This window comes from Pagrus pagrus, assembly GCF_965226575.1.
Source record: "Pagrus pagrus genome assembly, chromosome: 6".
Taxonomy (NCBI): domain Eukaryota; kingdom Metazoa; phylum Chordata; class Actinopteri; order Spariformes; family Sparidae; genus Pagrus; species Pagrus pagrus.
In genome coordinates, this window is record NC_140190.1 from 5,966,530 (window position 1) to 5,982,583 (window position 16,054).

The 16,054-nt window shown below is 43.9% G+C and overlaps 2 protein-coding genes across 2 annotated transcripts; one reads left to right on the plus strand and one right to left on the minus strand.

The window, feature by feature from the left end:
• Positions 1-1,376: 1,376 nt before the first annotated feature.
• Positions 1,377-4,814, minus strand: LOC311258308 (uncharacterized protein). The gene is made up of 5 exons (XM_084354466.1): positions 4,704-4,814; positions 3,583-3,765; positions 2,408-2,898; positions 1,884-1,988; positions 1,377-1,788 (listed from the first exon to the last, which is right to left on the minus strand). Exons 3-5 carry the CDS (start codon positions 2,743-2,745, stop codon positions 1,743-1,745), a joined length of 489 nt encoding a protein of 162 aa, XP_084210592.1. The 5' UTR covers positions 2,746-2,898; positions 3,583-3,765; positions 4,704-4,814; the 3' UTR covers positions 1,377-1,742.
• Positions 4,815-4,994: 180 nt separating this feature from the next.
• cep63 (centrosomal protein 63) lies at positions 4,995-11,016 on the plus strand. Its single transcript, XM_084355625.1, has 14 exons — positions 4,995-5,409; positions 5,561-5,738; positions 5,966-6,061; positions 6,244-6,351; positions 6,466-6,579; positions 6,689-6,862; positions 8,160-8,305; positions 8,481-8,624; positions 8,752-8,851; positions 8,952-9,149; positions 9,366-9,452; positions 9,592-9,782; positions 9,895-10,198; positions 10,311-11,016. Exons 1-14 carry the CDS (start codon positions 5,369-5,371, stop codon positions 10,506-10,508), a joined length of 2,079 nt encoding a protein of 692 aa, XP_084211751.1. The 5' UTR covers positions 4,995-5,368; the 3' UTR covers positions 10,509-11,016.
• Positions 11,017-16,054: the final 5,038 nt, after the last annotated feature.

Genomic DNA, 16,054 nt, shown 5'->3' on the forward strand with positions numbered 1-16,054 from the left:
CACAAGAATTCCTCCCATAAAGTATGTTAAGATGTTGTCATCTGATCGCTGCCTCATTAGTCACACTGACCGGACCAATCTGCAGCTGTGGAATGTAACTAAGTACTCAAGTATTTAAGTACAATTATGAAGTACTTGTACTCTTTTTTATGTCCACTATACTTCTTCTCCAATACATTCCAGAGAAAGTACTGCACTTTTTACTGCACTACATTTATCCTACAGTTACTAGTTACTTTGCATATTAATATTTTATATATATGTCACAGTTACAGGAGCCATTTTTCTACATATTATTAGACTACTTTTACTTTTAATACATTTCTCTGATTATTCTCTCTGACTTTTATTTTGGAAAGCCTTTGAATGCAGGACTCTTATTTGTAATTGAGTGTTTACATATTGTAGTATTGATATGTTTACATCACAGTAGTGTTACCTGCTCCACTGCCAGCCCGCACTGGGAGTTGCTTCCTGATCCGGTCCAATCTAATCCCAGTGATCAGCACTACGAGGGCCGCACTGGGAGCCGGTAAATACATTGCGAAACTGAAACTGGTCCTGTGCCATTTTCACAACCCTGCTCTGTTTGTTTGTTCTCCGCAGGGTTTGTGCCTCCCTGCTGTAGTCCAGACTGCAGCTGTGAGAGCCAACGCTGCTGATGCCAGTTCATTTAGATTTTGGATGCAGCTCCCCGTTTGTAATCATGGAGGAGATGATGTCAGTCGCTGTGATCAAACTTAACCGTGGGAGCGCATAAAAGGCCAACTGACGCACCATCCGTCAAAATACAACTGACTGTACAGTTGAGACGGCCTGTTACAACTAGTTGGCTACCAAACCAGTGTGACGACTAACAGACTTCTTGCTTCATCCAGTCAAACAACAGTGACCTTAATATGACTGAGACGCCAAACACTACCTCGAGCCGAGATTTAATTCCCTTTTTCGTCTGAAAGTTGTACATGCTGTATATTTATGAACTGATATGTGCACATAAGGTGACACAAAAGGATAAAATAATGATCCAGAATATCATGGAAAACTGGCCAGATGCTCACTGAATGGAGTTTATAATCTGCTTTCATGCTTGAACGAGTCTTTTGTGACATGTTTTTGTTGTGCGTCGAGCCCAACAAGAAGTAATATTCGCATTATGCCGTTCAGAAAAAAATCTCCTCCTGGCTTCACTTACTTTCAGTCACTTGAATACTTAATGTGTCATAAATGATGTAAACGGCGAGGAAGAAGATTATCGTGTCTTTGCTTTGAGCTCATGATTCTTTCAGATGACAGTCGTCTCCCACAGCCGCCCGCACACAATGACCGGCATTAATTAGTGAATAAAAACACGGATACAGAAAAGATTCCTTCAAAAATAGGTTTTTATTAAATACTTTTAACTATCATAAATAATACAAAAAGATAGATTGAATGTTCAGCAGTGAATGTCCTCAGGAGACCATCTGTCACGAGGGGGTCTTTGGGTGTGAGTCCCACTGGGACAGCTGAACCAAATCCCACAGCACCAGCTGGAAGAATTAAGCCGAGAATAAATAATGGGGAGAATAGGGCACCTTTGGCTGAGGACAAAACAATCGTCTTGACAGGAGCACAAATGGATCCTCCTGCCTAACGGCCTCAACTTTCTCCTCCCTGACAGGGTTGAGACGAGTCTTCTAGTGGCGTCTACCATCCGCAAGTAATATCCTGTCACATCGTCCTTCATCTGTCTCTTTTTTTCAGATATTCTCATCAGCAGACAGCCTGCGCCAGGATTTCATTTCCCTTTAAAAAAAAAAAAAAAGACAAACAGAAAAACATTAGTCCACGCTCTCATTTAATTTCTCCTTCTTATTTCAGGCGTTTAAGTCAGAACTTACACGTTGCTGCCGGGCACAATCCTCTCCTGGTGCTGCTTTATCAAACTGAACCTTTTTAAGAACGCGGGCAGTTTGAGCTTCGTTCTGGCGGACCTGGAGGAAACACTGGAAAGTAAAAGTCCTTCAGTTAGAGAAGATGTGGCACTGCAGAGCTCGGGCGCTAATGAGCAGCTTTGTGGACAAACCTGCAGATTAACATTCGTGTGTGAATGGGAAGGTATGGCTGGAATTTTTTGGAGCCAGGTTACAATTCTTCAAATTCAACACCGGTTTTTAAGAGACACTAATTTCAGTTTCTTTGCCTCCTTTTTTAAACATCCTCATAGTAAAAATCCTGAGTAAACCTTTCAATCTGAAGCCAGGTAAAACAACATTTAAAATGATAGACAACAAGAGGTCAAAGGTCACAAAGGTTTCTATTTGTAGATGCCAGCTGAGTATGTAAACAGTCCTGAAAATGTCCAAAAACAAAAAGAAAACTGAACCTACAATTGCAGCAAGCCACTAAAGGTCTTTAAACGCACCATTCTGCTTGTTGTTTAGTCTCCGTCCTCTCCTCCGCAGCTTCTCCTTTCAGTCCACCGTCCTCCTCCTCCTCCTCGGCCTCCTCCTCCTCCGGTATCTGCTCCCACAGCCGGCTGTTGACCCACAGGGCTTCCTGCAGGCTGAGGCCGTTTCCTATGCAGGTCACCCGGCGACACAGAGGGCAGCTCACGGTGAGCAGCCCGCTCCTGGCCTGCGACATGGTCTCCAGGCACAGCTCGCAGAAGGTGTGCCTGCAGTGGAGCAACCGGGGGATCCTGTCCATCCGAGTGTAGGGAAAGAGGCAGACGCTGCACTCGCCGTCCTCGCACAGAACCATGGTCGAGCTGAACAGAATGTAACGAGTCGACTGTAAGGATCAAAATTATGTCTTGTAGTCTGTGAGTCCGATGAAAACCGATCCAGTGTCTAGCAGCTGATGACGGCTTGTTGAAGGAAAGATGGTTGCTGCAGGTCCCAAGTTTGCTTCTTTCTGTTAAAAAAAATAGTTTAGATGATTAAATGATTGTCAGATGTGCAGCAGGATAACAATTATAAACATTTTCACAGCAGTAATATATGAAAAACGGGAGATTAAAGGGACATTATGTAGTTTTGCAGAAGAAATTCAAACTCAGAATTTTAATATTTACAATATTAATGAGGTAATAATACAAACTCAGATAGACGGATCTATTTTTTCCATAACTGAATAAACCAGCTGTTCTCAGAGGAAAATAAGGTCCCCAGGACACTGTTTGAAGCTGGGAAGGTGGCAGGGTCCGCCAAATATATAAATATACAACAGTATGAAACTGTGTTGTCCTTTAAGGTCAGGTTGTTTATTCAGTTAATTCAGTCACAGAAACAAAGAGGGTTTGTTTATTTAATTTGTTTAGGCATTAAAACAAATATATCAGTCTTTCTCCTCCCCAAAAACTACATACTGCACCTTTAATAGCAAAATTAAGAATACATCACTTCTCTTACTAATTATACAATAATAATAATAATAATACAGTCAAATGTGTGTACGGGTATAGTCAAGACAATAAAGAGAGCTTAAGAACATTGGAGTTGAATAACACTAAACCATAACATAAACAAGTATCCACAACTAAACACATTTGAAGGACAAAACAAATGAAGATAATGATAATAATATATGATTACTCACAGTATGAAGCCTCTGTAATGACGTTATTTCCAGAACAGACGCAGTCCTCCTTCAGACCTCTATAATAGTGCTGTCCCTTTGGACTGTACGGCACAGCCACACTGCAGTGAATGGACAGGCTGAGCTCGTCTGCCGCCTGTTAAGAGTGTCTGGTGTGTTTGTGGGGGCGGGACAGCCCAACAGCTGGGGAGGCACAGCAGTGGAGACGCTCTTTGTTCAGTGTTTGACGGAGGGCAGGTGGAGGGACGGGGGTTGAGAGAAAGGTACAATAAAGCAGTGATGACCAGCCTTGCTCGCTGGTCCAGTATTCAAAACCTGCCGGAACCACATCCTTATATATTTGGATGTATTAAAATTAACCGGCAAGTGGAAAGATGGATGCGTCTGCTTGAAACAAAACGGAGGGCTCGTCCGGGATTTGAACCCGGGACCTCTCGCACCCAAAGCGAGAATCATACCCCTAGACCAACGAGCCACACTACAACCAGCTGATCTCTCAGTATAAATAGCGAACTAGAGCTCAATTTAGGAGCATTATTTCTATTTTTATGCTCGTGTTTACTGTCTACGACTACGAGATGCGTGTTTCCTAAGATCTGCTCCACTAAAACACCAATAACACTCCAGCTTTCTGTTAGGATAGCGCACCTATTCAAACGCTGTAGCTAATTGCTATGTAAGCTAACCCAGTTAGCGTGACGTTAAAACCCTGATACCATCAGCCTGATAGCATCTGCTTATAAAAGAAGGAAATTCAGTCTGTAATTCGGTCACACAGCAAAATACAGCTAGAGGGACACCTCGCCACAGCCACTGCAGAGACTCCAATTTATAACAAACCATGGCACGATTTAAGCTACCGCTAATTAGACGTAACGCCGTTTGACGTGTCATGTTAGCAGACGGGTATCGCTGGGTGCTTACAGCAGCAAAAGTATGGGCTCGTCCGGGATTTGAACCCGGGACCTCTCGCACCCGAAGCGAGAATCATACCCCTAGACCAACGAGCCACGTGTTCAACCACATCGACACAACTTTATTTAATAAATTCCTGACAGATACTTCATGTAGCGATGAACGTAGGATTATATTATTCTGCCCGCGTTTTCTGTTTTTCTTACCGTTTCCCCAGTCGTTGCGATCCCTGCGCCAATTTAGCGCCTGACAATTGACATCAAGGTGAAGAAAAGCACCCGCGAAATGTATTAAAGGTTGTGCTGCTGCATAACTTTAAGCGCTACACGCTTGGACTCGTACTGTAATTTGGTTTAATAACAACAGATGTGCTACAGGACACTGTAGAGCTAAGCCTTACCTGGCTGCAGAGCCCCCATCTGACAGACAAGACCCACCGCTCAGGACGTACAGCGTGATGAGGTCACAGGTTGGAGGAGGAGTTACCGCCCAACATCAGGAAACTTATTGTTTTTTGTGCCGTGTGGTTCAGTTAACGATGTAAACAAACGTAGCTACACGCACTGAAACTATCTAAAGTCAGCTGCTCGTGTTTGCTAGCCATGTAAGAAACATTAACAGTCTTCTTACTTCGCTTAGCCTTTCCTGTAATCCAAACTAAAATGATTTAAGGTTAGTAAAGTCAGCTCGCGCAACCTAACAGGCACCGTTGCAGCTCAGTTTGGTTATGGTTAGCTTGCTGCTAACGGTAACGCTGTCACGGAGGTTAGGTCTGTCTGCTTAGCGGGTCGCTAACTTGAGACGAAGTTAACAGTGTTCAAAGAGGCAGTAAGTTATCTACCAAACTTGATAAAGTATCACTTCCGACCAGATGGAGGCTTCTCTGGGATCGCTGCACAATCCTGATCTGAGGTAACAAATATAAACTGTGGCTAAAGCTAATGACTAGCCTATAAACTTTGGCTAATTTAATATCACAGACAACCAGTGACGGTATGCTCATGCAGAGATGACAACCTGTTGGTTATGTGTGTGTAACGTGTTTTTTGTGTGTGTATTGCAGCTCTGTACTGTCATCATGTGAGCCAGAGCTTCAGGAGCTGATGAGACAGATTGACATCATGATCAGCCATCAGAAGAGGGAGTGGGAGGCTGAGATGCAGGACATGGAGCTCAGGCTGAAGAGTGGGGAAGAGGAGCTGTTGACTACCAGGAATCTCATTGAACGGAGGGACCTGGAGGTACAGCAGGAGATCCCTCCTAAAGTTGTATTGTAGTGAGGAATCTCTGTTTCTTCACTGGAGATGGAAATCATTCACCATTCATTTTATCTTGAAATACATATATATATATTACAGCATTATTATGATAGATTCACCACACATCCTCTGCATGGAGCTAATGCAACTATGCATAGTTGTGATGTTGATTTTTACTATACCTTGATTGTCATCACCCCTGATCATAGATCGGACTGCTCCACCAACAGCTGGAAGAAGTCCAGCCTGGTCGGCAAGAGCTGGTTAACAAGTACGAGCAACAACTGCAGAAAGTCCGAGAAGAGGTGAGACACACAACAATCGGTCAAACTGCCTCGACATTCATTACTTTAGTCCTAATTAACCAGTTAAGCAGAACAAATTGTAAGTCCAACAAAATCACTACAAAAGGAACTAAATAAGTTTTATCTTTCCAGACTAAAAATTTTTACTTGAGAATCCTTTTCACAAACATTTTTCCTTGCAGTTAGATAAATTAAAAAGAAGTTATCACAAGCTTCAGCGCAAACAGCAGAAGGAGACCGGTGGAGGAGCCAATGCTAAAGACATGACCCGACTCAGTGAAAAAATCGAGGTACAACAATATTAGTCCAACTCTTTTTACCTGTTGCCCTAATCACTTACAGATGGCTCTTTACTGCCACCGACTGGTTATGTGGAGTATAAACATCTTTGTCTGTCCCTGCAGGAGTATCAGCAGCTCTCTGTAGATTGGGAGAAGCAGCGTGTCCAGTACCAAAACCAGCAAACAGCCCTGGAGGCCCAGAATAAGAGCCTGACTGATGAGCTCACACACATGAAAGTAAAAGCAGATGAATAACTTTTTTCATAATATCATGACAGCACAGCAGTGTCAAGTCACACAGAAGTCAGGCTATTTTTTGACACACGTTCTGTCATTTGATTTCTAGGCCCGGCTGCAAGTGTTGCAAAAGGAGAGGGAGCACAGGGAGTGCTGCTTAGAGGTGAAGCATCTGTGCAGCCAGCTGGAGAAGGCTCAGGGCAGCCTGCACTCCCAAGAGCTTGAACTGGAATGCCTTCGACCCCTCGAGATTTGGCTGGGACAGTACCAGAGAGAGCAGCAGGTTAGTAACTGTAGGAAGACAGACCATCAGGGGCAGATTAAAGCTTGTGACAAACCTGAAGACCAGCTGAAAACTGCGAAAACTAGACAAACCACATAAAAAGAGTGTTTCCAATAACTTGACAGACTTAGAACAACAAAACCACACTGGTCAGTAACGATTGTAGTCCGGCCATAAACAACTCCGTAAATCCTACTTGTTCCAAAACAAACACGGATCACAACCAGCTGCTTTCACTGTTAATATGTAATGACACTGAGCTGAAAAGACCAAAACTTAGTAGGTCTTTGATGAAATGCTGTAAATGTTTTCATTCTCTTGCCACAGTTGTCAGTTTTTCATTCGTTTCAGTTGTCCAATGCGCTGTCACAGTATAAACCTTTAAGCTCTGAATTATTCTTCTTCTCTTGTTTATTTAGCAGGATGTCTCCCTGTCCTTCGTGTCAGTCGCCAAATATCAAATCTGTTCTTTTATTCATGAGAACAACCAGAGGCGTCTTGATCAAAGACTCATGATCAGTATCTTTTCCTATCTGTCAACAACAACTGACCCAGATTGGAACACGATCAAATCATATTCAAAATGGGCTCGACATTCATAATAAATATCTCTGCTTTAATGTGATCATGATGGGTCCTTAGGGCTGTAATGTTTGTGGGGCCTCCTATCATCTCATATTATGAAAAAGAGAGAGAGATGTGAGCGATTCAATGAATCTTTTGGATTCAGTAACCTGCTGAATACACAGTGTGTATGAACAGGTGCCACTGAAGAGAAAAAAAAATTGTTTAAATATTTTCCGAGACTTTTTCAGTCGGGCAAAAATCAAATCTCTGCAAACAGCAGTAATCACAGTATTGACGGTAACAAACGGTGACTCTGAAAATCCTTTATTATATATATCCTCCTTATATTGTTGTGATGTGAAAATCTGTGTGATACTTGTAGATTATTTCCCCTCATTATTCCTGTAATAGTCCAGCTATTCCAGCTCCCTGTTTGTAATGCTATTGATGGAGCAGGTAGATGGATGAAAACATGAATTAGCGTTACAGCGCTGACTGAGTGCTTTTTCCACAGCATCGTCAGATATGTGATACACCTGATTTGCATCAATCAATGCACCAAATGTCAATAATTCAGACAAAATCTTTCCAGTCTGAGGAATTCAAGCACACACTTTCGTCTGCAGCATAGGTCAGCCAGCGCGTTGAAATGTTTAACAGTAGATTTGTGTTGCAGTGCAGGAGGTTAAAATATTGTTTTGTCAGCTGAGGATCCTCTGCCTCTCCACAGGTCCTGACAGAGGAAAGGCAGGAGCTCCACGCCACCCTGGACTCCCAGGATACATTTGTGCGAAGAGCCAGTCTCGAACGCCAAAGGCTTCGCAATGAAGCTGCCAGACTCAACCAAGTACTACAAGCTAAAGACCAAGTCATACGGTGGGTTGATATCTACCTGTGAATAATGTTATGGTGCAGTACAGTAACAATACACAAGAGGGCAGTCTATACTGCTGAGTAGTCCAGTACAATAAGTTCAGTGCTTGTGTGCTGTGTGAAAAAAAGCTTTTATAGGGGTCAATAAAGCCCAGCTATGTTGTTGTTGTTTTCTCAGCTCTCTGGAGGACTGTCTGGCAGCTCAGGGCTGTGCTGGAGTGGAAACCCTCAGACAAGATCTGGAAAAGACCACAGCCAAGCTGCACTGCGCCCAAGCCTGTGAGGTTCATCTCAAGGCTGAACTGGCATGTCTCAAAGAGAGGTGAATACTGGCCTCTTTATACACCCACATTATTATTACTTGGAACATATGAGCTTGACATTTGTGCTTGGGTATACGTTGAATTTGTGATATCAACATGATGTTTACGTTATTGTGATTTGCTCAGACTGGAGAGGGTGAGCCGACAGAGAGCTGACCGATCAACGAAGGAGGAACTGAGGAGTATTAAAGCAGAATATGATTCCTCTGCTGCTGAAATGAAAAAGGTCAGAGAACGTGTGTAGCGTCTTTGACATACATGCTGCATTTGTGTCAAATTTAGCTAATTCAAATTTGCATCATCTCTTCTGTGGGTCCATTCTGCAGCTCAGAGAGGAGCTTCAAAGGGCCAAGCAGACTCACAGCGGTGAGGTGGAGGGAATAAGGAAGGAGGTGTCAAAGCTGACCACCGAGCTGCACCAACGCGAAGTCACCATCGCCTCTCTGAACAGCCCCTCGTCCAGCATCAAGCAGCAGCTCCGTGGTGAGGTGGAGCGAGCGGAACAGAAGGCAGCTGAGCTTAAAGTAAGAAAAATGAAAAGCCCTGTGAAATGATCTTTTTTAAAGGAAATTAGACATTTAATCATCTCAAACTGTCAAATCATTTGTCAATCAGTTTTCTTGCTGAAATTTAAACAATTTTCTGTAAAGGCTTGAGGAAGGCTGCATCATTCTGGATCCCACGCATCTGCTCAGGCATTCAGTAACACAAGTCACATTTTTCTGCTTCATCTTTCTCAGATGACTCAGGCCCAGCTGGAGACTCTACAAACTGAAAACCAGCATCTGAAGGGCCTGCTACAGAGGCTGGAGTCTCAGTCACCAAAGGTATGTCTGCCTTGACATAGTTGTGATGAAGTCATTACAGTTGTGCAGACCGCAGCAGACAGGATTCTTTTCTTAATTTGGCCTCAGTGACTCATCTCTCTTTGCTTTTCTACCCCCTGGTTCACTCCGCTCTGCTCAGAGGGGGGATCCATCGCTTGCATCCCTGAGGGAGAGTTATGTGTCATCTCTGAGCAACCTGGAGCAAGAGAATCGGCAGCTGAGGCAGGCGCTCGCCCGACTGGAGGTCTCCAGCCGGACCTGTCAGGACAAATATGAACAAGCTCTGCTCAGCCATGCCATGACTGACCAACCACAGCCTGCACAGGAGAGGTAACTGGTTTATACACACACACACACACACACACACACACACACACACACACAATATCACAAGAGATCACGAAACTGAACCTATGTGCATCTTCTGTTCTGTCTTTACCAGGCATCACAAACCCAGGGAGGAGGCACAGACGGCGACTCGCTCAGAAGGGGAGATCCAGAAGCTCTTCAAACAGCTGCACACCCTGTCCCGTTCCTCTGGAGAGCACTCCTGTAGCCAGGCCCAGGACAGCGGGGCTCATTCAACAGCATCCTCCTCCTCTTCCTCCTCCAGTAGCACCAGACTCAGCAGGAGAAACTCAGTGCCAAGTACAAATGACTCTGTTGCTGATGGGCACAGTTGCAGCTCCGAAGACTCTCTAACTTTAGTGTCCAAAGAAACAATCATGCCCTCTTCCTCTCCAGTGGTGAGGCTCATCACAACTTATAATCCAAGTCCACAGTTATGTTGTAGTTAATGTTCTGATGACCACTTTTTAACAAAGAATCCTAAAGCTGTGTGTTTTTCTTCTCTCCCAGGAGCCTTCGTCAATGTCCCCTGTAGACGGCATGGTTTCTCGTTTCCTGGAGGAAGAGGACCTGAGGTCCACGGCGCTGCTCCACAGATTGGACGACTTCATCCAGGGTATGAGTGAGAACAACACAAGGACAGTGTCAAAGTACCTGCCAAGCGGCTCAGGGCCCGAGTCTGCCCAGACTACAGCACAGACTGGTTAGTGATCGAGTAAGGTGGAATAAAAGTGCCTTGGACAGCAGTGCCAAAGACTCTTCTTGTACACAGAGCTTTGAGTTCAACCATTCATTCCAGTGAGCTCTCAACATGTACAGTGGTGTCATGGCGCAGCACTATACACATGAGCTTTATCAAGACCACTCCGTCCCCACAATGAGGTTACACATATCACATAGTAGTCTTCTGCAGCTGATAAACTCAGATTATTGCTTGTGATTATTCTCTTATTCTGTTTATAATGTATTTGTTCTATCTGTGTGCTTTTAGAGAACTGAAAAAAGCTGACTGATCAAACGCTTTGCTTCACCTCACGTCTTGTGGTGAAAGCTGTATTTGAACACACCATCAAAGACAAACAAGCGAGACAGCTGCACTGTGAATCTGTTTCAAACAGTGTCATCATAGGATTTGTAATACTGTGAAGCTTTGTTTTACTTTGCATTGTTAGCTTTAGTGTTGCAACTAATGATTATTACAACAAAACAAGGTTGGGCAATGTCTACCGATCTGGCATGTTGATTTTCCACATTGTCCATCGCGATTGACTGATGTCATTCCTCACTAGCTCACCACTGTGATCGCACCACCGACACTTTGTTGGCAAGAGAGCCGACGGATCAACATCTCGAGCGAGCATCCAACATACGTGCCAGTGCCGGGTTTAAAAGTGTCCTTGTCTCCATTGGCCCAATCCCGTCAGAAAACAGTAATGCAACAGTTTCACAGAGCCCAAAGTGACATCCTCAGATGTCTAGATTTAATTTTACTGTGATAAAAGTGCAAGAAAAAAAGCAGCAAATCCTCAAAGTTGAGAAGCAGGAGCCAACTTGTGTTTTGCATTTTCTGTCAGCCAATCCAAAAAAAAAAAATTCAGCTTGTGGAAAAATTAAAAGGGGTAGAGAGGCGAAAAGATAATACTGCACTTAATTTGTGAATTAGGTCACGGTTAACATGCAAGTAACCCAAGATACACGCAGCCTTAACTTTGAGTCATGATGGTCTGTAGCTGAAACTCGAGTGACTCTTTCTTTTTTTTGTCAGACTCAGAAACAGAATTGTTTGCCATTGTTTGAGTGATTGCCATATCTGAAGTAGTGTACAGATCCCTTAATGCACAAGATGTCTCGTGCTGTGTTTTCTGGCTCAGATGAGGATAGAAAACTGCTACATTTGATGACCAGAGAGGCCTTCTTTTTAAGAATAAGCCATGTTGTTACACATCTTTATATATGTATATAGATTTATTATCAGACCATCATGGAAATGGGCCTGAGTAGTGCTTTGAGTAGAATGAAATGACCTTAGGACTCACTGTTCATAGTGCGTTCTGCCCTGCAGTCGGTCATATTTGTGTGACACGTTACTGATTTATAGTTCCTGAATTCCACCTGAGTTACTCGCTGGAGCTCTGACATTAAGCGGAGTTCCTTTGCACTTTTCCTCTCAGGACGCTGCATATTCCAATTTTTCAAGTGGCCTGGAATGCACCATTAATACTCGCTTTGCATTTACGTCCGGAGAAAAGAATGTTGCCGCGAGCCAAAGAGGTGTCCGTCCTCCCTTGCACGTCTGTCATAACTGGGAAAATACCACATATGTACATGTCTATCCAGACATCTCACAGTCGGGAGGGAGAGAGAATGCAGCTAATACTGCCGCTCTCCTCATTTCCCCCCCTCCTGCACCAACGCCACCACCACCACCACCACCCACTGCAGAGGCCCTCGAGCTAGTCAAATGCAGGAATGTGTTGCCCATGCCAATGCTGTCATGAACGTTACCCCGCGGCCTGCTTTGTCCTCATCATTAGAAAGCTGATGGAATGTTAATATCAACCATGTGGGGCGCTCGACCTCACAAACACTGGGAAGGCCGGAGGGGAACAGTTATATTTTACTGCTTTCCTAATGAAGGACACACTGATAGAATGGAAATAAAGTGGAATATTCTTAAGAAATATGTGTTTTTTGTTTTCGCTGTCGTGCTATTACAAGACAGATGTTCTGCTCAGGAGTCCCCTGAGCCCACTGACTTGTCACTTCGGTATTTGGTAGCCTGTGTTACTAGCACTGTAAGCCCCAACAAACAGCGCTGAGGAATTTGGCAAGGCAGGCATTCCTCTGGCTCTCTCTTGAGGGAGGTGAAAAGGTTTTTATATGTGGAGATTCTTTGAAGGGGCCTCGTAAAAGGGAGGAGGAGTGAGGCTGAATCAAGTCCAGGGAGAGTTTGACTTGTTTTATTTACGTAATGATTCGCAGGAAAAAGTTTGCTTTGGGCAACAAGATGATTGAGTAAATTGATTAGGTTAATGAATTGGATTGCCAGCATTAGGCTCTTAAACACATCAGGACAAACGTTACGAGTGTGACGATGATGCACCTTCCCTCGAAAGGAATTCTCTCAGATATCCATCGCCCTCATTTTTTGGGGCCTATGTATTAAAGGAGCATTCCAGCAATTAAGTAGTGCAATTCCATACCCTTAACTAGCCTCTAAGAGACATGATAATAAAAAAGGAAAGGTCAAAATTGAAGCTGCAGATGTCAAAATAGTCTGACTGTTAGTCTCAAGTATTGTTTAAGCCCCTATAATCCTACGTTTCCCATAATGCAACTCATTACGGCCTCTCGTTATCGGCTGTCTTTCAAACCCCGCGCCCTTAATTTGAAATGCAGGCTTTCTGCTTAACAATTGGAGTGCATTGTGGGTAATGTAGGCACAAGGTTTTGGAAAAGCAGTCTACTGGTTTAAAAACAAATTATCGAAAATCAACAGCAGAACCAGAGAGATGACCTATTTTATTACATGCCTCCCTCCTTTTTAAAAACCTGGAGCCTACAGAGTACCCACAATGCAACATCGCCACTGAGTGACATCACTGGAGGCAATTTATCAGATTACATACAGCTTCCTCGGGAGCCACAAAATGCTTTATACTACTTTTTCACATATGCATTAGTACTCCCTGAGATCCTGTAAACACACTTGAACCTGTAAAATTGATGGCGTTACCCTTTAACTTTCTCATTCAAGCCTCAGAATCAATGCGTCTCTTGTTCTTCCACAAACATGCAGCAGAGGGGGCACTTTAAATGCTCCGCTGTCACACTGGAATCTGCCAAATCAAACCCTCAATCAACCAGTAATTCAGAGGTTTGTCTCTTTGTTTACTTCTTGAAAGATGCCTCCCCTGCTCCCCTCATAAATCAGGAATGCCTCTGCAGTCCAACATGTACTGAATGCGTCATGTCACGAGCCAGACATCTCAGAGGTTACACGAAGCCAAATCAACAAGAGAGTGAGTAAATATGTGACACGTAGAGATTCCTCTGTGGGAAAATTGGCTCATTTTATCAACCCATCTTGAAGGAGGGTGATATCTGAGGTATTTGTTTGAGGAATCCGCCTTATCGCTGAGATCATAACTTGTCATGGGAATAAAGAATAAAGATGGAGTGTTTGTGTGGAGGCCTGACTTATCTCTGTAGGATGGCTGAGAGGCGATGCAGGTTGGCAGGGGTTTCTGAAACTGGGACTGCCGGGAGATTGATGAGGAATGTGGTGGAAAGAATTTCTGATTCTTTGAGTGATAATTCATTTAAACCAAAGTGGCCCACAGTTTGTTTTCGTGTGAGAAAAAGTTGCCCAATAAGAGAGAAATGCCTCCTCAAGTGATGAACAGCTCCACTCGCAGGTTGTTGCACCGTGATAAACATATTTCTATCAACTTCCTTCACAAGATTGGACGACTTTTCCCAGAATTGTCACAGCCTGCGTGCATTCTTTGTTGCACATTCCCTGGCGGGGCCTCGCTCAACATGCTTGTCGTGCTTCGCCTGTGTCCATGTCCCACTTCTAGCTCCAGACATGTCCCGTCTTTAATGGGAGCGTCTCATTGTTCTTGAGTCTGATTGTGTCCGTGCAGGGTGGGGTTGAGGGCCGAGGGAGTGGGTGCAGGTTGTGGCCGGGCTCATCTCGTGCAGTGGGACTCCGGACGTTCGCTCCGGGATACTTGGAATGCTGCAGAGACGGAGGGGCGAGTTCTTATCAGCCCTCTCGGGTTCCGTGCCAAGAGAACGGTGCCAGAGAGGCCCGAGAGGAAGAGACTCATTCCTCTAATACACAATGAGTGCGTGCGTGCACACTGATGTCCTACTTACAGTATGTGTTTGTGTGTGTACTGTGGTATGTAAACAGTCCTGGAAGGAGTAGTGAGATCTTGTTCTTAAAGGTCCTATTTGTAAGAAAATACTGACACTTTGGGGTGGCGACCGTCCCGACCTACGATCCCAAAGCGTCAGTATTTGACGATTTTGGAAATGAGACTCAAAAATCAACTTTTCTTACAAATGGGACCTTTTAAGTAAAAGTAGGAATACCAGAACATGAAAAAAAAAATCTCTTTTTGACTTTAAAAGCTTCTGACTAAATCTCATGGCTTTCCTTTGCTTATCGAGTTTGCTTAGATGACATGGTGAGGCATTCACATGTTCTGAAAATAAAGAATGTGGATTGCAGCCCCTGCTCTGGTCATGAATGGTATCTGCTGCCAGATGTGAATAAGTACCTTTTATCTTTCTCTGGATTTTGTGGGATTCTTTGTGATCTTTTTTAAAATCCGCTCTTCGGACCCGTTGGCCCTGTTCATGCTTCACCTTCCTCTCTACTACATCCTCCTCCTCACTGACCCGATGTTCTGCTCTATGTTGGAGGGTACTCACCACTGATAATAATGGATCCTCTGCCTATTCATTTATTTTTTTTATTATTATTTTTTTATTTTTTGCTTGAAACATCTGGCGAGCCAAACTGGACCCTGTGGTTGTGTTCTGAGAGGTCACCTTTATCCCTCGATGGAACAGCTCTGTCCTGATGACAGTGGTCTCTTCTCTTCCAAGGTGATAACGCCCCCATCCAGGAAGAGTCACTGAATGGTGAATCACCAGATCTCAATCGAATTGAACACCTATGGGAGATTTTGGACCGACCGCCACCGTCATCAAGTCGCCAAATGACTATGAGAGAAATATCCTTTGGGAGAATAATGTTCCTTCCCTCCAGGGGAAATCAGAGACAAGCTCTCCATATCAACTTATATGTCTGATGCAGTTTGAAACAGTGCTTCTGATGTATTTTTAATGTCTGAAATGTTGTATAATGGAGTATAAAGTAGCATATAATGAAAATACTTAAATTACCTCCAAAATGTTCTTCAGAAAAACATCTATGTAGGTGTAGGTTATAGCATCAGATGGCTGGTAGAGACTGTTGGACCATCTGGACCTGCCAGGAAGCCTGTGGCTGAATGGTGACAGCTGAGGCTGGAGGCTGAAGGCAGAGACTGTAGATGCAGGCTGTGGTTGGATGCTGGTACTGAGGAAAGTAAGGTTGTAGATAAAACAGAAAACAACACCACATTGTTAAATGTGAACAATTAAAACAGGAGAAAACGTTCTCATGATATAAAACATATCAGGCTGAGGTGAAGGCTGGAAGCAGGAGACGGGAGCTGGGACCGCAGATGACCTCT

Coding starts and splice junctions, on each gene's coding strand:
- LOC311258308 (XM_084354466.1), bottom strand. CDS start 2,745: ATGGTTCTGTGCGAGGACGGCGAGTGCAGCGTCTGCCTCTTTCCCTAC. Junction 1,989..2,407: donor ACTAAACAACAAGCAGAATG/GTGCGTTTAAAG, acceptor TTTACTTTCCAG/TGTTTCCTCCAGGTCCGCCA. Junction 1,789..1,883: donor ATTGTGCCCGGCAGCAACGT/GTAAGTTCTGAC, acceptor TTTTTTTTAAAG/GGAAATGAAATCCTGGCGCA.
- cep63 (XM_084355625.1), top strand. CDS start 5,369: ATGGAGGCTTCTCTGGGATCGCTGCACAATCCTGATCTGAG. Junction 6,863..8,159: donor AGTACCAGAGAGAGCAGCAG/GTTAGTAACTGT, acceptor GCCTCTCCACAG/GTCCTGACAGAGGAAAGGCA. Junction 9,783..9,894: donor CCACAGCCTGCACAGGAGAG/GTAACTGGTTTA, acceptor TGTCTTTACCAG/GCATCACAAACCCAGGGAGG.